Source organism: Blennius ocellaris (assembly GCF_963422515.1).
Source record: "Blennius ocellaris genome assembly, chromosome: 11".
NCBI lineage: Eukaryota > Metazoa > Chordata > Actinopteri > Blenniiformes > Blenniidae > Blennius > Blennius ocellaris.
Window position 1 is genome coordinate 2,898,886 of NC_137660.1, and position 27,001 is coordinate 2,925,886.

The window sequence follows — 27,001 nt, forward strand, 5'->3', positions numbered from 1 at the left end:
TGTTTATTGTGCTTTATTCATGTGTGGTTTCATTACAACAACATGTGTCCTTACATGTTAACGACATTGTTTTTTCCAGCATTTCTGCTGATGCCGTATCAAACTGCCATGAGGTCCCTCAGGACAGAAGTCCTGTATCTACTGTACCTATTGTACTGAGCCTGTAATGATATTTATCGGACTCCTAAACACGTTTACAAATGAAGGAAGAATCCTGCAGTCATTTTCCACCCAAAGCGTCACCTGTAAATGTATTATGGCTTCTGACCATCACATCCATGACATCAGCTGTATTGTTGTTAATGTGCAGGGAAGCATGATTTATATACAACCTCTCAATAGGTGGAGGAGGATTGCAAAAAGAAAAAACAAACAAAAAAGCCATGTGGATCTGTTGTATGACGAAGTTGGGCGAGTTGTGTGTTCAGCCTGATCCCAGGACGTCTGAGTCTGCTTCATCTGACGGCGCCGCCCTGCAGCAAACCACCGACAGGCTTAAAGGCTTAGAGGACTCCTGGAAGTCAGGATGTTCCTCAGAGAGAGGGTTCGGTTGATAATGACATTATATAAAATGATGAAGAGAAAGCAGACGAAGAAACAACGGTAGTTTGATGAATGCAGATGTGGGCCGTTCAGGTCAACAGGCTCTTTCCACTTTATTCTCCACTTCGTCTCCATTGATCCTCCGACTCACTCAGGATGAAAACACAATCAAAAGTAGAATCCCCACACTTCTGATCTGACTTCCACCTTCTTGTCCGTGTCCTCCACAGTGGGCTGCTGCCTGCTGGCCTTCTCCATCGGCCTGCTGTTCGTGCAGCGCTCTGGGAACTACTTTGTGACCATGTTTGACGACTACTCTGCCACCTTGCCCCTGCTCATCGTGGTCGTACTGGAGAATGTGGCCGTCGCTTGGGTCTACGGGATCGACAAGTACGTACCAAACGGTATCGTCGGCATGCTTCCTGAGCTCTCTGAGCCCGGACAAGCTTTTTGTCACAACCTCCATCGACGTCTTTCCGAATGTTTGGCTCCGCGAGGTGGAGTCACAGTCTAAAGATCAGCAGGTTTACCGAGCAGAGCCATTGTGAATTATCTGCCGCAGACGTCTGATGTGGCCCCCCGCCACCCTGCTCTGTTGTTCACCCCCAGGTTCTTTGAAGACCTGAAGGACATGCTGGGCTTCACGCCGTACCGTTTCTACTACTACATGTGGAAGTACATCACGCCCATCCTGCTGCTGGCCCTCCTGTGCGCCAGCTTCATCCAGCTCGCCATGACGCCGCCCAGCTACAGTGCCTGGACACAGGAAGAGGTGAGGTCACGTCGCCGTCCAGAGGAAGACCGTCAGTGAGGGAGGACCCAGTTCAAAGGACACCACTCGAGACATAAAAGTGAAGACGAAGCAATTTGCTGACGCATGATAAACACATGTTTAGGCCTCTTTTCACTCGGAGACAATAAACAGGATGTTTGGTTTCAAGACACCTGGGCAGTCACACAAAGAGTCTGTTCAAAGTCTCCGCGAAGTGCGAACAAAGGTCAGCACAGACAAAAGCTGTGCTTCAACTGCAAGTTCCAGAAAGCCTCACCTGAACCTGAACTGGGTTTCAACTGTCTAAATTTAGTTCAAGGTGCACAAACCCTGAGTCCTCAGTAAAGGCTCACAAACTCTGTGGGTGTGGTTTGCAGTGCACAAGATATCTGATTGAATAAATAAGTATTAAGTATCATATTTCAGCCTCAACAATAACGAAAATAATGTTTTTCTTTGGCTCCGTCTTAAAAAGAGTCCGATCTTTTTACGTCCGTCTCCATCACGTCCATGTTTACACTGGGACCAGGACGTCTGCTGTTCCCTCGGCTTTCTACCATTTGGTTATGAGTTCATTTCATCGCCCCCTCTGGATTGGAGGTGCAGCGCATTTATCGTTTTTCTCCACATCCTCAACTTCCTCATACGTCAGACCACAACTTCTGGCTCCTTGAAGAGAATTACCTGAAACTACAGGTTCTTGAGACTTCTGGTGCCACTGGCCTCGTGTTTCAGCCTCGCTGTTGTCCTGACGTACGTCTTCTACATGTTTCCTGTTGTGCAGGCGGTGGAGAAGTCTCTGCGCTTCCCCACCTGGGGCATCGTGATGTGCATCTCCCTGGTGCTGCTGGCCGTCCTGCCGGTGCCCGTGGTCTTCGGCCTGCGCTACTTTAACGTCCTGGATGAGAATGGCGGCGGCCGCTCCGCCGCCTCCTACAAGAAGGGCCGCATCATCAAAGACTGCGCCCGGCCGGGCGAGGACGACGACGCCAGCCTCATCCACGGCAAGTCTCCCAGCGAGCTGCCCTCGCCGGCCCCCGGCCACGCCATCTACCGCAAGCAGAGCGGCGGGGCGCCGACGGACGCAGACACCGCGCCCAACGGCCGCTATGGGATCGGCTACTTAATGGCCGACATGCCGGACACGCCCGAGTCGGACTTATAGACACCCTGTGGTAGTATGCCCCATCCAGCCACCCCCACCCCCCCCCTCCGCCTGCTTTCATCATTAGTATATATTCCACTTGTACTGTATATTCTTTGTAGATATTGTAGCTGTGCTCTTACTTTCCGGGTCTGGACCTTATATGACTGTCCACCATTCCAATCCTACCAAACATCCTCCTGGTCTCTCCTCCTCTTCCTCAAGTGGTGGAGAGCGAGAAGGTGGACGTATTGAGAGCTTTGCTTTCAGTACGGTGGGAAACCTGCCCAAACCATGAACCAGAGTGAAGGTGGGCTCCAGGACTTCAACATCTTTCATGTTGTCTGAGACAAACATGTGCCTAAGTCATTTATATTTGTTTATAGAATACACCATGAACGCTGTACATTTCAAGTATTCTGTAAATATAATATAAATATTATAAATATATTTATCTGGATAGTTTGGATATCAGAACAGTGTTTTTAAGGTTCAGAAGTGGTTCAATTCTTTAACTCTCGTCTCTTTGTTTTTTACTAATGTGCTTTCGATGTTGGCGAGGCTCTGAATCCTCCTTGTAAATACTTTTTCCATGAAATGGCTTCTAATGCAATGTCTTTTTCCCTGGAGTACAAATTAAAGCTAAAAACTGTAAATGTGTTTGGTTTTTTCTTCTCCTTAATATAATGGTTCCTACATACTAGAATACCCACTGTGATCTGAGGTGGAACAAACCAGTGACATATCTGGAAACTGCACGTTATTTCACACTTGAGAAATATTCTAACATCATATTTTTTAGATATAATGTTAGATATAATGTTAGATATAATGTTAGATATCGATCATTTGGTTTGTTGTAAAAGTTATTGACTTATTTTCAAGTCCTTGATTGTAGTGTGTCTTCAATCTGGATTTAAAAAAGCCTCAGCCACGTGTCTCTATCCTCATGGCGTTGTTCTGCCAAGGAAGAGCCGTTCCACACGGAGAATGTAGTCCTACACAGAATGTAGTCCCACGCAGAATGTAGTCCTACACAGAATGTAGTCCTATGGAGAATGTAGTCCTACACAGAATGTAGTCCTATGGAGAATGTAGTCCTACACAGAATGTAGTCCTATGGAGAATGTAGTCCCACGCAGAATCTAGTCCTACGCAGAATCTAGTCCTACGCAGAATGTAGTCCTACACAGAATGTAGTCCTATGGAGAATGTAGTCCCACGCAGAATCTAGTCCTACGCAGAATCTAGTCCTACGCAGAATCTAGTCCTACGCAGAATGTAGTCCTACACAGAATCTAGTCCTACGCAGAATGTAGTCCTACACAGAATGTAGTCCTATGGAGAATGTAGTCCTACACAGAATGTAGTCCTATGGAGAATGTAGTCCTACACAGAATGTAGTCCTATGGAGAATGTAGTCCTATGGAGAATGTAGTCCTACACAGAATGTAGTCCTATGGAGAATGTAGTCCTACACAGAATGTAGTCCTATGGAGAATGTAGTCCCACGCAGAATCTAGTCCTACGCAGAATCTAGTCCTACGCAGAATGTAGTCCTACACAGAATGTAGTCCTATGGAGAATGTAGTCCCACGCAGAATCTAGTCCTACGCAGAATCTAGTCCTATGCAGAATCTAGTCCTATGCAGAATGTAGTCCTACACAGAATCTAGTCCTACGCAGAATCTAGTCCTACGCAGAATGTAGTCCTACACAGAATGTAGTCCTATGGAGAATGTAGTCCTACACAGAATGTAGTCCTATGGAGAATGTAGTCCCACGCAGAATGTAGTCCCACGCAGAATCTAGTCCTACGCAGAATGTAGTCCTACACAGAATGTAGTTCTATGCAGAATGTAGTCCTACGGACAATGTAGTCCTACACAGAGTCTAGTCCTACGCAGAATCTAGACCTACGGACAATGTAGTCCTACACAGAATCTAGTCCAACGCAGAATGTAGTCCTACGGAGAATGTAGTCCTACACAGAATGTAGTCCGACACAGAATGTAGTCCCACGCAGAATGTAGCCCTACGCAGAATGTAGTCCTACACAGAATGTAGTCCTACGGAGAAGAATGTAGTCCTACGCAGAATGTAGTCCTATGCAGAATGTAGTCCTACACAGAATGTAGTCCGACACAGAATGTAGTCCTACGGAGAAGAATGTAGTCCTACGCAGAATGTAGTCCTACGCAGAATGTAGTCCTACGGAGAATGTAGTCCTATACAGAATGTAGTCCTACGCAGAATGTAGTCCTATGGAGAATAATGTAGTCCTACACAGAATGTAGTCCTATGGAGAATGTAGTCCTATGGACAATGTAGTCCTACGCAGAATCTAGTCCTACGCAGAATCTAGTCCTACGCAGAATGTAGTCCTATGCAGAATGTAGTCCTACGGACAATGTAGTCCTACGCAGAATGTAGTCCTATGCAGAATGTAGTCCTACGGACAATGTAGTCCTACACAGAATCTAGTCCTACGCAGAATGTAGTCCTATGCAGAATGTAGTCCTACGGAGAATGTAGTCCTACACAGAATCTAGTCCTACGCAGAATCTAGTCCTACGGACAATGTAGTCCTACGCAGAATCTAGTCCTACGCAGAATGTAGTCCTACGGACAATGTAGTCCTACACAGAATCTAGTCCTACGCAGAATGTAGTCCTACGGACAATGTAGTCCTACACAGAATGTAGTCCCACGCAGAATGTAGTCCTACACAGAATCTAGTCCTACGGAGAATGTAGTCCTACACAGAATGTAGTCCCACGCAGAATGTAGTCCTACGCAGAATGTAGTCCTATGGAGAATAATGTAGTCCTACACAGAATGTAGTCCTATGGAGAATGTAGTCCTACACAGAATCTAGTCCTACGCAGAATCTAGTCCTACGCAGAATGTAGTCCTACGCAGAATGTAGTCCTATGGAGAATAATGTAGTCCTACACAGAATGTAGTCCTATGGAGAATGTAGTCCTACACAGAATCTAGTCCTACGCAGAATCTAGTCCTACACAGAATGTAGTCCCACGCAGAATGTAGTCCTACACAGAATCTAGTCCTACGGAGAATGTAGTCCTACACAGAATGTAGTCCCACGCAGAATGTAGTCCTACGCAGAATGTAGTCCTATGGAGAATAATGTAGTCCTACACAGAATGTAGTCCTATGGAGAATGTAGTCCTATGGACAATGTAGTCCTACGCAGAATCTAGTCCTACGCAGAATCTAGTCCTACGCAGAATGTAGTCCTATGCAGAATGTAGTCCTACGGACAATGTAGTCCTACGCAGAATGTAGTCCTATGCAGAATGTAGTCCTACGGACAATGTAGTCCTACACAGAATCTAGTCCTACGCAGAATGTAGTCCTATGCAGAATGTAGTCCTACGGAGAATGTAGTCCTACACAGAATCTAGTCCTACGCAGAATCTAGTCCTACGGACAATGTAGTCCTACGCAGAATCTAGTCCTACGCAGAATGTAGTCCTACGGACAATGTAGTCCTACACAGAATCTAGTCCTACGCAGAATCTAGTCCTACGCAGAATGTAGTCCTACGGACAATGTAGTCCTACACAGAATGTAGTCCCACGCAGAATGTAGTCCTACACAGAATCTAGTCCTACGGAGAATGTAGTCCTACACAGAATGTAGTCCCACACAGAATGTAGTCCTACGCAGAATGTAGTCCTATGGAGAATAATGTAGTCCTACACAGAATGTAGTCCTATGGAGAATGTAGTCCTATGGACAATGTAGTCCTACGCAGAATCTAGTCCTACGCAGAATCTAGTCCTACGCAGAATGTAGTCCTATGCAGAATGTAGTCCTACGGACAATGTAGTCCTACGCAGAATGTAGTCCTATGCAGAATGTAGTCCTACGGACAATGTAGTCCTACACAGAATCTAGTCCTACGCAGAATGTAGTCCTATGCAGAATGTAGTCCTACGGAGAATGTAGTCCTACACAGAATCTAGTCCTACGCAGAATCTAGTCCTACGGACAATGTAGTCCTACGCAGAATCTAGTCCTACGCAGAATGTAGTCCTACGGACAATGTAGTCCTACACAGAATCTAGTCCTACGCAGAATCTAGTCCTACGCAGAATGTAGTCCTACGGACAATGTAGTCCTACACAGAATGTAGTCCCACGCAGAATGTAGTCCTACACAGAATCTAGTCCTACGGAGAATGTAGTCCTACACAGAATGTAGTCCCACGCAGAATGTAGTCCTACACAGAATCTAGTCCTACGCAGAATGTAGTCCTACGGACAATGTAGTCCTACACAGAATCTAGTCCTACGCAGAATCTAGTCCTACGGACAATGTAGTCCTACGCAGAATCTAGTCCTACGTAGAATGTAGTCCTACACAGAATGTAGTCCCACGCAGAATGTAGTCCTACACAGAATGTAGTCCGACACAGAATGTAGTCCTACGGAGAATGTAGTCCTACGGAGAAGAATGTAGTCCTACACAGAATGTAGTCCTACACAGAATGTAGTCCGACACAGAATGTAGTCCTACGGAGAATGTAGTCCTACGGAGAAGAATGTAGTCCTACGGAGAATGTAGTCCTACGCAGAATGTAGTCCTATGCAGAATGTAGTCCTACGCAGAATGTAGTCCTATGCAGAATGTAGTCCTACACAGAATCTAGTCCGACACAGAATGTAGTCCTACGCAGAATGTAGTCCTACAGAGAATGTAGTCCCACGACCCGGAGAAGAGAAGGTCGACTGCCCAAGCTGGAGACAAAACTCAAGACACTTTGGGGGGCGTCGTCCAGCCTCGTGCTGGACCTTACCATGCAGGACCTTACCATGCAGGACCTTACCATGCAGGACCTTACCATGCTGGACCTTACCATGCAGGACCTTACCATGCAGGACAAGCTGCACCCCTGAAGACACGGGCACACTGAAGGCTTCTTCCCCACTTAGCGCTCATTAGCACACCAACAAGAACTATTCATTCTGGTCCTCGTAGAGAAACGAGAGCATGCTAACTAGCGAAAGCTCGCTAGTTTGTCTCGAGGCGGTGTTCTTCGTCACAGACGTCCACCAGGTGGTGGACAGAGTCTCCAGCAGGCCTGGCAGGGCCGCCATACACCAGACAATGTTTGGAACTGACGTAACGGGAACTACAGTTGATGTCTTCTGTCTCTCAGGTTGGAAAGGACCGTCTGCTCCTGGTCAGTTGTGTTGCAATGCTCTGCAGAGTGAACTCATATTAGTACTTTGACATCCTCCCACAGTCCTGATGTCCCAACAAACCCATGAAATGTGACATATCTTCTTTACTTTCTGATGAGAACTATTAGGAGCCTGTATTTGGACTCCAGCTTAAAAAACAACTGGTTGAAATGTTGGTGAGCTGCAGTTCACTTGATGCCGTTCCAGTTTTCACACATCTGCTGAAGCTGAACAGAAGCTTCATCATGCAACGTAGAAAAAAACCTACAATCCATCAAAACATTACCTGGAACTTAAGTTTTAAAACGTGCCAATCTGCTATGTTTTTACATTAAAATATATTGTTAATTGCAACCCATCAACACCAATAAATAATCATTAGGACCATGCTTCATTCAGTTCAATAAGAAATTCTCAAAAGTACAGAGGGAAAAAAATAAGCATGCTGGTAAAATGCATCCTGACATCTCTACTTTATGATCCAGGAGTCAAACATTACTGATTTCAGAGGCACATCAGCACTGAACATCACACAATGATTCAATAAATGTTCATATATAAACTTAATATATAAACCCTCCTTTGAACAGGCTGGTCAGGAGGGCCGGCTCTGTCCTGGGCCGCTCGCTGGAGGAGCTGGGACAGAGGAGGGCGTTAACCACAATGTCCTCCATCATGGAGGAGGTGGGACAGAGGAGGATGTTAACCAGAATGTCCTCCATCATAGAGGAGGTGGGACAGAGGAGGACATTAACCACAATGTCCTCCATCATGGAGGAGGTGGGACGGAGGACATTGACCAGAATGTCCTTCATCATGGAGGAGGTGGGACAGTGGGACAGAGGAGGACGTTAACCACAATGTCCTCCATCATGGAGGAGGTGGGACAGAGGACGTCGTCGACCAGAATGTCCTCCATCATGGAGGAGGTGGGACGGAGGACATTGACCAGAATGTCCTCCATCACGGAGGAGGTTGGACGGAGGAGGATGTTGACCAGAATGTCCTCCATCATGGAGCTCAGCAGCTCCTTCAGTGTAAAACTGTTTAACAACTCAGTGTAAATGTCCTACATGTCCCGTTACACCTGCAGTACAGCTCTTTACCTTTATACACTGTGTGGAGCAATCCTGGCAATTTACTCTATTTTTAGAGGATTTTTCTTTTTACTGGATTGTTTTCTTTTTTTTCTTTTTACTTATTATTTTTTTGTGCTCTTTTTTGCTCTTGTTTAGATATTTACATATTTTAATTCCTTAATTGTATAATTTCTGCACCTTTCACCTTGAGCTGTTGTGAGTTTGTGTTTCCCCCTGGGGAGGAATAAAGCTCTATTCTATTCTATTCTATTCATAAACTACATAGAAACTGTACACTGAACAAACATTCAAGAAAACAATTGTGCAAAAATGACAATGAAAAGTTTTTTTAATGAAAAAAACAACAGTCATATTACATAACAGATGAAGCAGCAGCAGGAGGGGGGGGGGGGGGGGGGGGGGGGCAGTTCACCGCTGAAGCTCCATACCGTGAGAACAATCCTTCTGGTTTCTTTGCTTCCAGAATGAAAACACACCGTCTCTGTCCCCTTCAGGACCCGGCAGTCCAACACACCCACAGACCGTCTCCAGGGACGATCCTGGAAACACAACGACCTCAGTGACCACGGAGGAGAAAGACTCGTGGTGCATTCAGGTGCAAGAGGAAAGGGCAGATCTGTGAACACGCTAGGAGAAGCTCATATCAGTCAACAGCAGACGATAAGTTGACATGAGAATTGGAGCAATAAGCCAAACAAAGCTTCTTGGGGAGACTTGCTGATCCGAGCCGACAGGGTGAGGCGGGTCACACTGACCGGACGCTCATGTGCTTTATCTGAACGCTCTTCACTTCTACTGCACAGTTCTCTCACTTTATTCTGGGAGTTAATGAAACGTACATTAAAAACAGGACCACGTGTTCATTTGGAAGTTGGAAATAAGTAATATTGAATGTTTTGTGGGTATCATCACTTTATCCACAGACGTGCTTTGAAGTTTTTCCTTCATATTTCTTTCTGATCTTGTTCAGCATCATTTTATTTAATTTAATTCAGACAACCAAACTTAACTCTTGACCTGTTTCATCACTCTTAACCTGTTTCCTCACTCTTAACCTGTTTCATCACTCTTAACCTGTTTCATCACCCTTAACCTGTTTCATCACCCTTAACCTGTTTCGTCACCCTTAACCTGTTTCATCACTCTTAACCTGTTTCATCACTCTTAACCTGTTTCATCACTCTTAACCTGTTTCATCACTCTTAACCTGTTTCATCACCCTTAACCTGTTTCATCACCCTTAACCTGTTTCATCACTCTTAACCTGTTTCATCACTCTTAACCTGTTTCATCACCCTTAACCTGTTTCATCACTCTTAACCTGTTTCGTCACCCTTAACCTGTTTCGTCACTCTTAACCTGTTTCGTCACTCTTAACCTGTTTCGTCACCCTTAACCTGTTTCGTCACCCTTAACCTGTTTCGTCACCCTTAACCTGTTTCGTCACCCTTAACCTGTTTCGTCACCCTTAACCTGTTTCGTCACCCTTAACCTGTTTCGTCACTCTTAACCTGTTTCGTCACCCTTAACCTGTTTCATCACTCTTAACCTGTTTCATCACCCTTAACCTGTTTCATCACTCTTAACCTGTTTCATCACTCTTAACCTGTTTCATCACTCTTAACCTGTTTCATCACTCTTAACCTGTTTCATTACGCTTAACCTGTTTCATCACCCTTAACCTGTTTCATCACCCTTAACCTGTTTCATTACTCTTAACCTGTTTCATTACTCTTAACCTGTTTCATCACTCTTAACCTGTTTCATCACTCTTAACCTGTTTCATCACCCTTAACCTGTTTCATCACTCTTAACCTGTTTCATCACTCTTAACCTGTTTCATTACTCTTAACCTGTTTCATCACTCTTAACCTGTTTCATTACGCTTAACCTGTTTCATCACCCTTAACCTGTTTCATCACCCTTAACCTGTTTCATTACTCTTAACCTGTTTCATCACCCTTAACCTGTTTCCTCACTCTTAACCTGTTTCATCACTTTTAACCTGTTTCATCACTCTTAACCTGTTTCATCACTCTTAACCTGTTTCATCACCCTTAACCTGCTTCATTACTCTTAACCTGTTTCATCACTCTTAACCTGTTTCATCACCCTTAACCTGTTTCATCACTCTTAACCTGTTTCATTACTCTTAACCTGTTTCATCACTCTTAACCTGTTTCATTACTCTTAACCTGTTTCATTACTCTTAACCTGTTTCCTCACTCTTAACCTGTTTCATTACTCTTAACCTGTTTCATCACTCTTAACCTGTTTCATTACTCTTAACCTGTTTCATCACTTTTAACCTGTTTCATCACTCTTAACCTGTTTCATCACTCTTAACCTGTTTCATTACTCTTAACCTGTTTCATTACTCTTAACCTGTTTCATTACTCTTAACCTGTTTCATTACTCTTAACCTGTTTCATCACTCTTAACCTGTTTCATTACTCTTAACCTGTTTCATCACTTTTAACCTGTTTCATCACTCTTAACCTGTTTCATCACTCTTAACCTGTTTCATTACTCTTAACCTGTTTCATCACTCTTAACCTGTTTCATTACGCTTAACCTGTTTCATCACCCTTAACCTGTTTCATCACCCTTAACCTGTTTCATTACTCTTAACCTGTTTCATCACCCTTAACCTGTTTCCTCACTCTTAACCTGTTTCATCACTTTTAACCTGTTTCATCACTCTTAACCTGTTTCATCACTCTTAACCTGTTTCATCACCCTTAACCTGCTTCATTACTCTTAACCTGTTTCATCACTCTTAACCTGTTTCATCACTCTTAACCTGTTTCATCACTCTTAACCTGTTTCATCACCCTTAACCTGTTTCATCACTCTTAACCTGTTTCATTACTCTTAACCTGTTTCATTACTCTTAACCTGTTTCATTACTCTTAACCTGTTTCATTACTCTTAACCTGTTTCATTACTCTTAACCTGTTTCATCACTCTTAACCTGTTTCATCACTCTTAACCTGTTTCATCACTCTTAACCTGTTTCATCACTCTTAACCTGTTTCATCACTCTTAACCTGTTTCATCACTCTTAACCTGTTTCATCACCCTTAACCTGTTTCATCACTCTTAACCTGTTTCATTACTCTTAACCTGTTTCATTACTCTTAACCTGTTTCATTACTCTTAACCTGTTTCATCACTCTTAACCTGTTTTATCACTCTTAACCTGTTTCATCACTCTTAACCTGTTTCATCACTCTTAACCTGTTTCATCACCCTTAACCTGTTTCATCATTCATTATGTCCCTGCTGTCATGTCCCTGTCACGTCCCTGTCACGTCCCTGTCACGTCCCTGCTGTCATGTCCCTGCTGCCATGTCCCTGTCATGTCCCTGCTGCCATGTCCCTGCCATGTCCTTGTCATGTCCCTGCTGCCATGTCCCTGCTGTCATGTACTTGTCATGTCCCTGCTGCCATGTCCCTGTCATGTCCTTGTCATGTCCCTGCTGCCATGTCCCTGTCATGTCCTTGTCATATCCCTGCTGTCATGTCCCTGCTGCCATGTCCCTGTCATGTCCCTGCTGTCATGTCCCTGCTGCCATGTCCCTGCCATGTCCCTGTCATGTCCCTGCTGCCATGTCCCTGCCATGTCCCTGCTGTCATGTCCCTGTCATGTCCCTGCTGTCATGTCCCTGCCCTGTCCTTTTTCATGTCCCTGTCATGTCCCTGCTGCCATGTCCCTGCTGTCATGTCCTTGTCATGTCCCTGTCATGTCCTTGTCATGTCCCTGTCATGTCCCTGCCATGTCCCTGCTGTCATGTCCCTGCTGCCATGTCCCTGTCATGTCCCTGCCATGTCCCTGCTGCCATGTCCCTGTCATGTCCCTGCTGCCATGTCCCTGCTGCCATGTCCCTGCTGTCATGTCCCTGCCATGTCCCTGCTGTCATGTCCCTGCTGCCATGTCCCCATCATGTCCTTGTCATGTCCCTGCTGCCATGTCCCTGTCATGTCCTTGTCATGTCCCTGCTGTCATGTCCCTGCCATGTCCCTGTCAAGTCCCTGCTGCCATGTCCCTGTCATGTCCCTGCTGCCATGTCCCTGTCATGTCCCTGTCATGTCCCTGCTGTCATGTCCCTGCTGCCATGTCCCTGCTGCCATGTCCCTGCTGCCATGTCCCTGCTGTCATGTCCCTGCTGCCATGTCCCTGTCATGTCCCTGCTGCCATGTCCCTGCTGTCAAGTCCCTGTCATGTCCCTGCTGCCATGTCCCTGTCATGTCCCTGCTGTCATGTCCCTGCTGTCATGTCCCTGCTGTCATGTCCCTGCTGTCATGTCCCTGTCATGTCCCTGTCATGTCCCTGCCATGTCCCTGCTGTCATGTCCCTGCCATGTCCCTGCTGCCATGTCCCTGTCATGTCCCTGCTGCCATGTCCCTGCTGCCATGTCCCTGCTGTCATGTCCCTGCCATGTCCCTGCTGTCATGTCCCTGCTGCCATGTCCCCATCATGTCCTTGTCATGTCCCTGCTGCCATGTCCCTGTCATGTCCTTGTCATGTCCCTGCTGTCATGTCCCTGTCAAGTCCCTGCTGCCATGTCCCTGCCATGTCCCTGCTGCCATGTCCCTGTCATGTCCCTGCTGCCATGTCCCTGCTGTCATGTCCCTGTCATGTCCCTGTCATGTCCCTGCTGCCATGTCCCTGCTGTCATGTCCCTGTCATGTCCCTGCTGTCATGTCCCTGCTGCCATGTCCCTGTCATGTCCCTGCTGCCATGTCCCTGCTGTCATGTCCCTGTCATGTCCCTGTCAAGTCCCTGCTGCCATGTCCCTGCCATGTCCCTGCTGCCATGTCCCTGTCATGTCCCTGCTGTCATGTCCCTGCTGTCATGTCCCTGTCATGTCCCTGTCATGTCCCTGCCATGTCCCTGCTGTCATGTCCCTGCTGTCATGTCCCTGTCATGTCCCTGCTGCCATGTCCCTGCTTGGAAGCGGTCACTACTGCTTCTTCCTCCTTCCTATAAAGGATTTTCTCCCTGAAGAGTCAAGAGGATGAAACGTGGAGTCTCAGTCATTACTGGGACTTGTCATGGTCTGTCCTCCCTCAGAACTGTTGATCATCACAGTTTGAACACAAACAAACAGCTGTTGGTTAGAGTCATCATACGTCTTTGGATTTGAGGAAAATCCAGATTTTTAAAATTGTTCCGTGAGATATTACACCATAAAGCTGAAAGGTTATTATATTATATAAATAAATCAAACTATATTTTTAAATTATGTACACAAAAAAGATCATACACAAAATGACATATTGAGAAAATTACAATAATCTTACAATGTGCTCGTAATTTCACAGAGGATGTGCTGGAAGAGAGTGAGAAAAGGTGAAAGTGTTTCAGTGGCTGGTGGCAGCAGTCGCTTCTGATTTGCAGATCAATATAAATTAGTCAATTCCAAACTAAAGATCCTTTGATTCACAGCAATAAAACATGATGCAGGTCGTGTTGTGTTGAGACACTGTTTGTCCTCCAGCTGTGGGACAAACAGTCCCAAGCTCCTTCTTCAACACTTTATTCTTCATTCTTCACCTCTCCTATATCGAATGATATCAACGTTTCCCCCCCTGCTGGTTTCAGTGTGGAGAAGTGATAGAAAATAACCTCTACTGGGCTGTGTGTGTGTGTGTGTGTGTGTGTGTGTGTGAGAGAGAGAGAGAAACATTAATTATGTGTCGTGACACGAACCTGCAGGCTCAGACGTGGAGCTGCTCTCTCATTCTGCCCGAGATCTGCTCTCTCTTCTCGCAGTGCTTCTTCAGGTCCTTGACCTCCAGGGGCAGCGTGCTGTTCCACACCGTCAGCACACCGTCTGCATCTGAGGGCCCACACACACACACACACACACACACACACACACACACACACACACACACACACACACACACACACACACACACACACACACACACACACACACACACACACACACACACACACACACACACACACACACACACACACACACACACACACACACACACACACACACACACACACACACACTTGGACCAACGCGAAGACAGCGTCACACAGCTGTTCTCTCAGAGACGTGTCCACTCACCGTCCAGAGGGCGTCCCCGGCCCGCCACCAGCACCACGTCCTTCCAGTTCAGTGTTTCTGGTTTACAAAATAAAACATACTGTGACGGAGGTCAGAGAGAAAGGCCGCAGCAGGTGCAGCATTTGAACAGCCGCTCTGCGGGGAGAAAGCATGACTCCGCAACAACAACAGCACCCCCGCTGGCCAACAGGCCACCCTGCACCCAGCTCTGTTTTCTGTCACGCTGCTTCCTGGCAGGCGAGCGCAACCAGTCAAACCTCCCCGAGTGAAGACATGGACACACTGAGAGCATCCAGCTTGTCAAAAAGAACATGGAACCTGAATCCCACATCAAATATCAGGTGTGAAACGAGTTCATGAGACACTGGATCACAGACTTTCACACCGAGTCTCTACGACTCAATGTGACGCGACTCAGGCTGCGTTCACACTGCAGGTCTTGATCAATTCAGATTTCTTGTGGAGATCCGGTTTACTTGCATGATGGTTCTCAGTTTTAAATGCGTCAGAATGTTGCCAATCACAAAGGTACACTGTTGACGGCAGCAGGTACGGATGTTGCACCGGTCAACACATGTCAATAGCAATAGGAGCCGACAACATCTGGACAAAGTGAGAGAAATGAAGAGGGCACAGCGTCTAACATTTGGTGGAGCCACTTCCTCCGACGCTGACTCAGGAGTCCGTCAGTCATGAGTCAGCGGTTCCACTGGACTGTCCAGACACCAGATGTGGTACCACAGAGGATGGAGGACTGGTTCTGGTGAACACAAACCAGACTTCACACATTCACAGCGTCACACTGGTGAGCAGGACATGAGAACTGGGTCAGATCGTCCTGCAGCCTCTGGCGTCTCCACCTGCTCTCCGTCACGTCTTCCTCCATCGACACTCACTCAACTCTACACACACAATCAAATCCACCTGGACGGAGTGAAGTCGCATGGATTTGATGACATCAGCGCAGTGAGCAGCGCAGTGAGCAGCGCAGTGAGCAGCGCAGTCAGCAGCGCAGTGTGCAGTGCAGTCAGCAGCGCAGTCAGCAGTGCAGTGAGAAGCGCAGTGAGCAGTCAGCAGTGCAGTGAGCAGTGCAGTGAGCAGTGCAGTGAGCAGTCAGCAGCACAGTCAGCAGCGCAGTCAGCAGTGCAGTGAGCAGTCAGCAGCGCAGTGAGCAGCGCAGTGAGTAGTGCAGTCAGCAGCGCAGTCAGCAGTGCAGTGAGAAGCGCAGTGAGCAGTGCAGTGAGCAGTGCAGTGAGCAGTGCAGTGAGCAGCGCAGTGAGCAGTCAGCAGCGCAGTCAGCAGCGCAGTCAGCAGTGCAGTGAGCAGTCAGCAGCGCAGTCAGCAGTGCAGTGAGCAGTCAGCAGCGCAGTCAGCAGCGCAGTGAGCAGCGCAGTGAGCAGCGCAGTCAGCAGCGCAGTGAGCAGCGCAGTGCAGTGAGCAGTGAGCAGTGCAGTGAGCTGCTGGTGTGAAGTGTGTCAAAGCTTCCCCACAAGGTTTGAACAATGTTGAGTCGTCACAGACTCACTGAGAAGAAGGTGAATAATCATGTCTTCTCCTCAGACTGTAGGAACACACACACTGACTCGCGGGGTGTGTGTGTGTGTGTGTGTGTGTGTGTGTGTGGGGGGGGGGGGGGGGGGGGGGCAGCAATAAACACTCAATGTAAAGGAAACAGTTTGTTCTGTGCAGCAGCAGCAGTGATCACAGCTGCTCTGCTGCTCTGCTGCTGCTGCTGCTGCTCTTCTGCTGCTCTGCTGCTCTGCTGCTCTGCTGCTCTGCTGCTCTGCGACTCCCCAAATATCAGACACAATCCGATAGTGGTCTTGAGCTTACAGCCTCAGCCATCCTGACACTTTGCACAAAGACCAACCGATTTGAGTCGCCACCATAGATTTTCCTAACGATTCTCACACGATCTGATCTTTCATCTCAGACGGCCGAAAATGGCACAGTGTGTGGGAACCTTAATGTGTAATATGTATTGTGATGATGAGATGTGGATATGCAATATAAATGATCTGAATTACAGAGATGCCAAAACTGTTGGTCAGAGGCCTAAATTCTATATATCAGCACATGTGAAGCAGATATGTAATCAACAAGTTCTTTGTAGCAGCGCAGCCTATTGGAGAGTGTGACCTCACAGGACCGGCCCCGACTGTCCACCTCCACACCAGGGTTTTCTACCTTTTTGAGCCAAGACACACTTTTTTCTTTGGAAAACTCTGGAGTCACACCTCCACCTGAAAATGTTAAAACGTTAAACTCTGTAGCCTCTATTAACAATATAAAGTATTTCTCATCAAAGTTTTATCAACAGGAATCCAGTAAATCCAGAAAGCAAGGACTTTTTTTAATAGTGACTCCCTCAGTGTGAAACCTGGACCTGATGGATGAAGAGCTGAGATCCTGGTTTTCAAAAACTTCTCCATCACTGTCACTGACACAGTACTTTGATACAAGATGGTAGCAGGAGGTGGAGATTAACCACACTGACGTCTGTCACTTTACATTTCACCGGCAAAGTTCTGTGCTGCCCTCTAGTGGTGAAGAGTATTTATACATGATTACTCTGAAACACACTGTCGCTGTGAGAGCAAATGGTTTTTAGAAAAGAATGTGAAATGTGATCATTTCCCACGACTCAGCTGACGATCTGGAGGAAACACCAGTGGGTGAAAAACACTGGTCTATAAAACGCATCACTTCCTGTGTTGACGAGCCCCCCAGTGGGAGTGAATATAGAAGCCGTCACCGTACAAAGCGTCCACAGTGAACTGAGGACTCACGTATGAGTGTGGAGGCCATGCAGCAGATGGAGCGGCAGTAGGGCTCCACCACCTGCAACACCTGGCAGTTGTGGAGCTCCAGCAGCAGCAGGTAGCCTCCTCCGGTGCCGACCCACAGAGCCACGCCGCTCTGCACCAGCAGGGCCTTGACGCACGCCGCCGCCATCTCGGCCTCGCCGCCGTGGTGTCGAGCTGCGCCGCCTCCAGAGTGACGTCTGTGGAGAGAAGAGAGCCGACCTGTCAGGAGGCACCAGGAGGAAACAGCCTGAACCTGTTTGTTCTGGAAGCTTCACACTGAACCATCATTTTCACTGTTTGTGTTTGAAACAACCAGAGGCCACATTTAGTCTTTCCACTGCCAAAGCCTATCAGAGGAGGAACTGGTGCTAAACTGGCTCCACCCCTTTCCTGGACCAGAGAGGAGCCAGGCCGGGGCCTGACGTGTCATCAGCTGGGGGCGGAGCTATCTCTGGAGTTACCTCTGGAGTTACCTCTGGAGCTATCTCTGGAGTTACCTCTGGAGTTACCTCTGGAGTTATCTCTGGAGTTATCTCTGGAGTTACCTCTGGAGTTACCTCTGGAGTTATCTCTGGAGTTACCTCTGGAGTTACCTCTGGAGTTATCTCTGGAGTCATCTCTGGAGCTATCTCTGGAGTTACCTCTGGAGCTACCTCTGGAGTTACCTCTGGAGTTATCTCTGGAGTTACCGCTGGAGTTATCTCTGGAGTTACCTCTGGAGCTACCTCTGGAGTTATCTCTGGAGTTACCTCTGGAGTTACCTCTGGAGTTACCTCTGGAGTTATCTCTGGAGTTACCTCTGGAGCTACCTCTGGAGTTACCTCTGGAGTTACCTCTGGAGTTACCTCTGGAATTACCTCTGGAGTTACCTCTGGAGTTATCTCTGGAGTTACCTCTGGAGTTACTTCTGGAGCTATCTCTGGAGTTACCTCTGGAGTTACCTCTGGAGTTACCTCTGGAGTTACCTCTGGAGTTATCTCTGGAGTTATCTCTGGAGTTATCTCTGGAGTTACCTCTGGAGCTATCTCTGGAGCTATCTCTGGAGTTATCTCTGGAGTTATCTCTGGAGTTATCTCTGGAGCTATCTCTGGAGTTACCTCTGGAGCTACCTCTGGAGTTATCTCTGGAGTTACCTCTGGAGCTATCTCTGGAGTTATCTCTGGAGTAACCTCTGGAGTTATCTCTGGAGTTACCTCTGGAGTTACCTCTGGAGTTATCTCTGGAGTTACCTCTGGAGTTACTTCTGGAGCTACCTCTGGAGTTACCTCTGGAGTTATCTCTGGAGTTATCTCTGGAGTTACCTCTGGAGTTATCTCTGGAGTTACCTCTGGAGTTACCTCTGGAGTTACCTCTGGCGTTATCTCTGGAGTTATCTCTGGAGTTATCTCTGGAGCTATCTCTGGAGTTACCTCTGGAGTTACCTCTGGAGTTACATCTGGAGCTAACTCTGGAGTTACCTCTGGAGTTACCTCTGGAGTTACCTCTGGAGTTATCTCTGGAGTTATCTCTGGAGTTACATCTGGAGTTATCTCTGGAGTTATCTCTGGAGTTACCTCTGGAGTTACCTCTGGAGTTACCTCTGGAGTTACCTCTGGAGTTATCTCTGGAGTTACCTCTGGAGTTATCTCTGGAGTTACTTCTGGAGTTATCACTGGAGTTATCTCTGGAGTTACCTCTGGAGTTATCACTGGAGTTATCTCTGGAGTTACCTCTGGAGTTATCTCTGGAGTTATCACTGGAGTTACCTCTGGAGTTATCTCTGGAGTTACCTCTGGAGTTATCTCTGGAGTTATCTCTGGAGTTATCTCTGGAGTTACCTCTGGAGTTATCTCTGGAGTTACTTCTGGAGTTACTTCTGGAGTTACTTCTGGAGTTACCTCTGGAGTTATCTCTGGAGTTACTTCTGGAGTTACTTCTGGAGTTATCTCTGGAGTGACCTCTGGAGTTACCTCTGGAGTTACCTCTGGAGTTATCTCTGGAGTTACCTCTGGAGTTACCTCTGGAGTTATCTCTGGAGTTACCACTGGAGTTACCACTGGAGTTATCTCTGGAGTTACCTCTGGAGTTACCACTGGAGTTATCTCTGGAGTTACCTCTGGAGTTACCACTGGAGTTACCTCTGGAGTTACCACTGGAGTTATCTCTGGAGTTATCTCTGGAGTTATCTCTGGAGCTACCTCTGGAGTTACCTCTGGAGTTATCTCTGGAGTTATCTCTGGAGTTATCTCTGGAGTTACCTCTGGAGTTACCTCTGGGGTTATCTCTGGAGTTATCTCTGGCGTTATCTCTGGAGTTACCTCTGGAGTTACCTCTGGAGTTACCTCTGGAGTTACCTCTGGGGTTATCTCTGGAGTTATCTCTGGAGTTATGACTACCTACAAGGTGGAAGAGATGCTGAACTGGCTTTCTGAAGTGTACAGCGACACGGAGCCCCAGAGTGGATAGAGAAAATAATAAAAATAACACGTGGGAACGAGATAATAAGTCGCTCCCTCAAGTTACAATGTGAGGGTTCTGAGGGTTCTGGTTCCACAGAACATCTCCACCTCTGGTACTTCAGAATGCTCTCATGCTCTTGAATTAATAGCTTTTCTCTGTAAAAGCTTCTCAGATGACTGGTGTCATTGATGCTATAAATAAAATGATATGGGATTGAGTGGAAGATTCAGTGTCACTAAAATCCCAAAAGGTGGTATTTTTGTATCGTTTACTATGAACTCCTATGAGTCCTGGACGCCTTCTGATGCACAGCCTCCAAATAATCGAGAGAACTGAGCTCATCAAGGTTTATGTTCATCTTGGAATATCTTACAAGCGAGAGGGTGTTTGTTCTCGGTATGAATCCTTTACTGTGCATGTTTAAGGACAAAACGCTCAGCGGACAGATGGACTACGCAGATTTAAACTGCGTCTTTGACTTTGTACAGAAACAAACGACTCTGAACTTCAATCCCGACTCAGCATTAAGGGTTAAATGAAGGTGAAAGTACCTCGACATGCTGTGTGTCCATTGATTTTCCATTTTCTGCACCACATGTGGATGTAAATCACTGCAGGCATGTTCAGTAAGGCACACTTCTACCAACCAATATTGAACTTGTATAGCTTTAATTCTGTGTGAAAAGGCTTCAGAGGAGATATCACAGATTCTTATTTCATCTCTAGACCACACTAGACCAGGTCCAGATCAAAATACAGTATCCGTAGAATTCTCCAATCTGAACTAGATTGTCCTACAGAGTCTAAACATTCATAGAAGTGAAGTTTCAGTTTTGTGAGACTTTAAACTGTATTTGTGAAAAAGAAAAAAGGCACATTACATGATGTTTTGGATCAGCTCCAGATCAAAAACCGCTATATTTAGACGTATACATCCTACAGAGGCTAAACATCCGTATGAATACAATTAGTCTCAGTTCTGTCCATTGTATGGCGGATGTGTACTTTGGGCGTCGTTAGAGGCAAGAAATGAACTTGTGCACACAAGATAAAGAAAAACACCACCTTCTGGGACTTTGGAGGCTCAGTAGGAAGATGATCATCCACATGAGGTATTTTATTTGTCGAGTAGCAGGTAACGGTGTGTGTGTGTGTTCAGTGTGAAACAGTGAGTCGCTCCTGGTGAAAACCTGCAGCGACGTCAGTTAAAAGCTGCTGGTTCTCTGACCTGTTATCTTAACAAAAACCTCCACATGTTCCCCATGGTCAGCCGCTCTTCTGCTTCTCTGTCAGCTCATGTCAAGCTTCAGTTACAACAGCACTTTTTTGGTAAAAAATGCTGATGAAAGCATTAACTTGTTCATGCATGACCCGATGATGATGAAGATGAAGATGAAGATGATGAATTAAACTTGTGTCATGCTTTTTTGGACATTCAAAGCCGCTTTACACTAATAAATACAAAGAAAGAAAGAAAGAAAGAAAAAGATCTCAGCTTCACTTAGATTCTCAAAATGTAGCTCTTGTGTCACAAGAGCTACATGAGCGCTCTCTAGTGGTACAAGCACAAACACACATTTCTGAAAATAAATAAATAAATATATAAATTAAACAAACAAACAAACAGACCAATTTAAAAAAAATAAAAATATATATGTATATGTAACAGCTGTATAACACCTGTTCAAGTGTGTTGATTGGCTCTGGACTCAGACAGGCCACACGAGCCCATCAACACTTGGATTGTGTTCATTTTGTCGTTCTGACTATTAACGTTTGAGTTCTTTCTTTAGACGCTCTGAGGAAGTAGAACCATGTCAGCAAGGACAAAACTGTTTCCTGCTGTCATCTTTTAAGAAAGAACTCAAACCTTAAGACCATCAACATCCTTATAATCATCATACCTGATAACTCTCATGTAATGACAAAGTACCTGATAACTCTCATCTAATGACAAAGTACCTGATAACTCTCATGTAATGACAAAGTACCTGATAACTCTCATGTAATGACAAAGTACCTGATAACTCTCATGTAATGACAAAGTACCTGATAACTCTCATGTAATGACAAAGTACCTGATAACTCTCATGTAATGACAAAGTACCTGATAACTCTCATGTAATGACAAAGTACCTGATAACCCTCATGTAATGACAAAGTACCTGATAACTCTCATGTAATGACAAAGTACCTGATAACCCTCATGTAATGACAAAGTACCTGATAACCCTCATGTAATGACAAAGAACCTGATAACTCTCATCTAATGACAAAGTACCTGATAACTCTCATGTAATGACAAAGTACCTGATAACCCTCATGTAATGACAAAGTACCTGATAACCTTCATGTAATGACAAAGTACCTGATAACCCTCATGTAATGACAAAGTACCTGATAACTCTCATCTAATGACAAAGTACCTGATAACCCTCATGTAATGACAAAGTACCTGATAACTCTCATCTAATGACAAAGTACCTGATAACTCTCATGTAATGACAAAGTACCTGATAACTCTCATCTAATGACAAAGTACCTGATAACCCTCATGTAATGACAAAGTACCTGATAACCTTCATGTAATGACAAAGTACCTGATAACCCTCATGTAATGACAAAGTACCTGATAACCCTCATGTAATGACAAAGTACCTGATAACCCTCAAAGTACCTGATAACTCTCATCTAATGACAAAGTACCTGATAACTCTCATCTAATGACAAAGTACCTGATAACTCTCATCTAATGACAAAGTACCTGATAACTCTCATGTAATGACAAAGAACCTGATAACTCTCATCTAATGACAAAGTACCTGATAACTCTCATGTAATGACAAAGTACCTGATAACCCTCATGTAATGACAAAGTACCTGATAACTCTCATGTAATGACAAAGTACCTGATAACCCTCATGTAATGACAAAGTACCTGATAACCTTCATGTAATGACAAAGTACCTGATAACTCTCATGTAATGACAAAGTACCTGATAACTCTCATCTAATGACAAAGTACCTGATAACCCTCATGTAATGACAAAGTACCTGATAACCCTCATGTAATGACAAAGTACCTGATAACCTTCATGTAATGACAAAGTACCTGATAACCCTCATGTAATGACAAAGTACCAGATAACCCTCATGTAATGACAAAGTACCTGATAACTCTCATGTAATGACAAAGTACCTGATAACCCTCATGTAATGACAAAGTACCTGATAACCTTCATGTAATGACAAAGTACCTGATAACCCTCATGTAATGACAAAGTACCTGATAACTCTCATCTAATGACAAAGTACCTGATAACCCTCATGTAATGACAAAGTACCTGATAACTCTCATCTAATGACAAAGTACCTGATAACTCTCATGTAATGACAAAGTACCTGATAACCCTCATGTAATGACAAAGAACCTGATAACTCTCATCTAATGACAAAGTACCTGATAACTCTCATGTAATGACAAAGTACCTGATAACCCTCATGTAATGACAAAGTACCTGATAACCTTCATGTAATGACAAAGTACCTGATAACCCTCATGTAATGACAAAGTACCTGATAACTCTCATCTAATGACAAAGTACCTGATAACCCTCATGTAATGACAAAGTACCTGATAACTCTCATCTAATGACAAAGTACCTGATAACTCTCATGTAATGACAAAGTACCTGATAACCCTCATGTAATGACAAAGAACCTGATAACTCTCATCTAATGACAAAGTACCTGATAACTCTCATGTAATGACAAAGTACCTGATAACCCTCATGTAATGACAAAGTACCTGATAACCTTCATGTAATGACAAAGTACCTGATAACCCTCATGTAATGACAAAGTACCTGATAACTCTCATCTAATGACAAAGTACCTGATAACCCTCATGTAATGACAAAGTACCTGATAACTCTCATCTAATGACAAAGTACCTGATAACTCTCATGTAATGACAAAGTACCTGATAACTCTCATCTAATGACAAAGTACCTGATAACCCTCATGTAATGACAAAGTACCTGATAACCTTCATGTAATGACAAAGTACCTGATAACCCTCATGTAATGACAAAGTACCTGATAACCCTCATGTAATGACAAAGTACCTGATAACCCTCAAAGTACCTGATAACTCTCATCTAATGACAAAGTACCTGATAACTCTCATCTAATGACAAAGTACCTGATAACTCTCATCTAATGACAAAGTACCTGATAACTCTCATGTAATGACAAAGAACCTGATAACTCTCATCTAATGACAAAGTACCTGATAACTCTCATGTAATGACAAAGTACCTGATAACCCTCATGTAATGACAAAGTACCTGATAACTCTCATGTAATGACAAAGTACCTGATAACCCTCATGTAATGACAAAGTACCTGATAACCTTCATGTAATGACAAAGTACCTGATAACTCTCATGTAATGACAAAGTACCTGATAACTCTCATCTAATGACAAAGTACCTGATAACCCTCATGTAATGACAAAGTACCTGATAACCCTCATGTAATGACAAAGTACCTGATAACCTTCATGTAATGACAAAGTACCTGATAACCCTCATGTAATGACAAAGTACCAGATAACCCTCATGTAATGACAAAGTACCTGATAACCCTCATGTAATGACAAAGTACCTGATAACCCTCATGTAATGACAAAGTACCTGATAACCCTCAAAGTACCTGATAACTCTCATCTAATGACAAAGTACCTGATAACTCTCATCTAATGACAAAGTACCTGATAACTCTCATCTAATGACAAAGTACCTGATAACTCTCATGTAATGACAAAGTACCTGATAACTCTCATGTAATGACAAAGTACCTGATAACTCTCATGTAATGACAAAGTACCTGATAACTCTCATCTAATGACAAAGTACCTGATAACTTTCATCTAATGACAAAGTACCTGATAACCCTCATGTAATGACAAAGTACCTGATAACCTCATGTAATGACAAAGTACCTGATAACTCTCATGTAATGACAAAGTACCTGATAACTCTCATGTAATGACAAAGTACCTGATAACTCTCATGTAATGACAAAGTACCTGATAACTCTCATGTAATGACAAAGTACCTGATAACCCTCATGTAATGACAAAGTACCTGATAACTCTCATGTAATGACAAAGTACCTGATAACCCTCATGTAATGACAAAGTACCTGATAACCCTCATGTAATGACAAAGAACCTGATAACTCTCATCTAATGACAAAGTACCTGATAACTCTCATGTAATGACAAAGTACCTGATAACCCTCATGTAATGACAAAGTACCTGATAACCTTCATGTAATGACAAAGTACCTGATAACCCTCATGTAATGACAAAGTACCTGATAACTCTCATCTAATGACAAAGTACCTGATAACCCTCATGTAATGACAAAGTACCTGATAACTCTCATCTAATGACAAAGTACCTGATAACTCTCATGTAATGACAAAGTACCTGATAACTCTCATCTAATGACAAAGTACCTGATAACCCTCATGTAATGACAAAGTACCTGATAACCTTCATGTAATGACAAAGTACCTGATAACCCTCATGTAATGACAAAGTACCTGATAACCCTCATGTAATGACAAAGTACCTGATAACCCTCAAAGTACCTGATAACTCTCATCTAATGACAAAGTACCTGATAACTCTCATCTAATGACAAAGTACCTGATAACTCTCATCTAATGACAAAGTACCTGATAACTCTCATGTAATGACAAAGAACCTGATAACTCTCATCTAATGACAAAGTACCTGATAACTCTCATGTAATGACAAAGTACCTGATAACCCTCATGTAATGACAAAGTACCTGATAACTCTCATGTAATGACAAAGTACCTGATAACCCTCATGTAATGACAAAGTACCTGATAACCTTCATGTAATGACAAAGTACCTGATAACTCTCATGTAATGACAAAGTACCTGATAACTCTCATCTAATGACAAAGTACCTGATAACCCTCATGTAATGACAAAGTACCTGATAACCCTCATGTAATGACAAAGTACCTGATAACCTTCATGTAATGACAAAGTACCTGATAACCCTCATGTAATGACAAAGTACCAGATAACCCTCATGTAATGACAAAGTACCTGATAACTCTCATGTAATGACAAAGTACCTGATAACCCTCATGTAATGACAAAGTACCTGATAACCTTCATGTAATGACAAAGTACCTGATAACCCTCATGTAATGACAAAGTACCTGATAACTCTCATCTAATGACAAAGTACCTGATAACCCTCATGTAATGACAAAGTACCTGATAACTCTCATCTAATGACAAAGTACCTGATAACTCTCATGTAATGACAAAGTACCTGATAACCCTCATGTAATGACAAAGAACCTGATAACTCTCATCTAATGACAAAGTACCTGATAACTCTCATGTAATGACAAAGTACCTGATAACCCTCATGTAATGACAAAGTACCTGATAACCTTCATGTAATGACAAAGTACCTGATAACCCTCATGTAATGACAAAGTACCTGATAACTCTCATCTAATGACAAAGTACCTGATAACCCTCATGTAATGACAAAGTACCTGATAACTCTCATCTAATGACAAAGTACCTGATAACTCTCATGTAATGACAAAGTACCTGATAACTCTCATCTAATGACAAAGTACCTGATAACCCTCATGTAATGACAAAGTACCTGATAACCTTCATGTAATGACAAAGTACCTGATAACCCTCATGTAATGACAAAGTACCTGATAACCCTCATGTAATGACAAAGTACCTGATAACCCTCAAAGTACCTGATAACTCTCATCTAATGACAAAGTACCTGATAACTCTCATCTAATGA

At 44.4% G+C, this 27,001-nt stretch overlaps 2 protein-coding genes across 2 annotated transcripts in view; one reads left to right on the forward strand and one right to left on the reverse strand.

Annotated features, from left to right (window-relative positions):
* The window catches only part of slc6a15 (solute carrier family 6 member 15), a gene marked incomplete at both ends in the record, with an annotated part of 28,779 nt that extends 26,299 nt beyond the window's left edge, over nucleotides 1-2,480 (forward strand). The window contains 3 exons of the mRNA XM_080505090.1: nucleotides 774-933; nucleotides 1,153-1,315; nucleotides 2,100-2,480. Coding sequence (XP_080361216.1) covers nucleotides 774-933; nucleotides 1,153-1,315; nucleotides 2,100-2,480 — 704 coding nt within the window. The remainder of the gene's footprint in view (nucleotides 1-773; nucleotides 934-1,152; nucleotides 1,316-2,099) is intronic.
* Nucleotides 2,481-9,172: 6,692 nt separating this feature from the next.
* Nucleotides 9,173-27,001, reverse strand: part of lrrk2 (leucine-rich repeat kinase 2) — a 143,804-nt gene continuing 125,975 nt past the window's right edge. Inside the window, 4 exon segments of the mRNA XM_080505514.1 lie at nucleotides 9,173-9,311; nucleotides 14,489-14,618; nucleotides 14,865-14,921; nucleotides 17,654-17,868. Coding sequence (XP_080361640.1) covers nucleotides 14,497-14,618; nucleotides 14,865-14,921; nucleotides 17,654-17,868 — 394 coding nt within the window. The 3' untranslated portion in view covers nucleotides 9,173-9,311; nucleotides 14,489-14,496.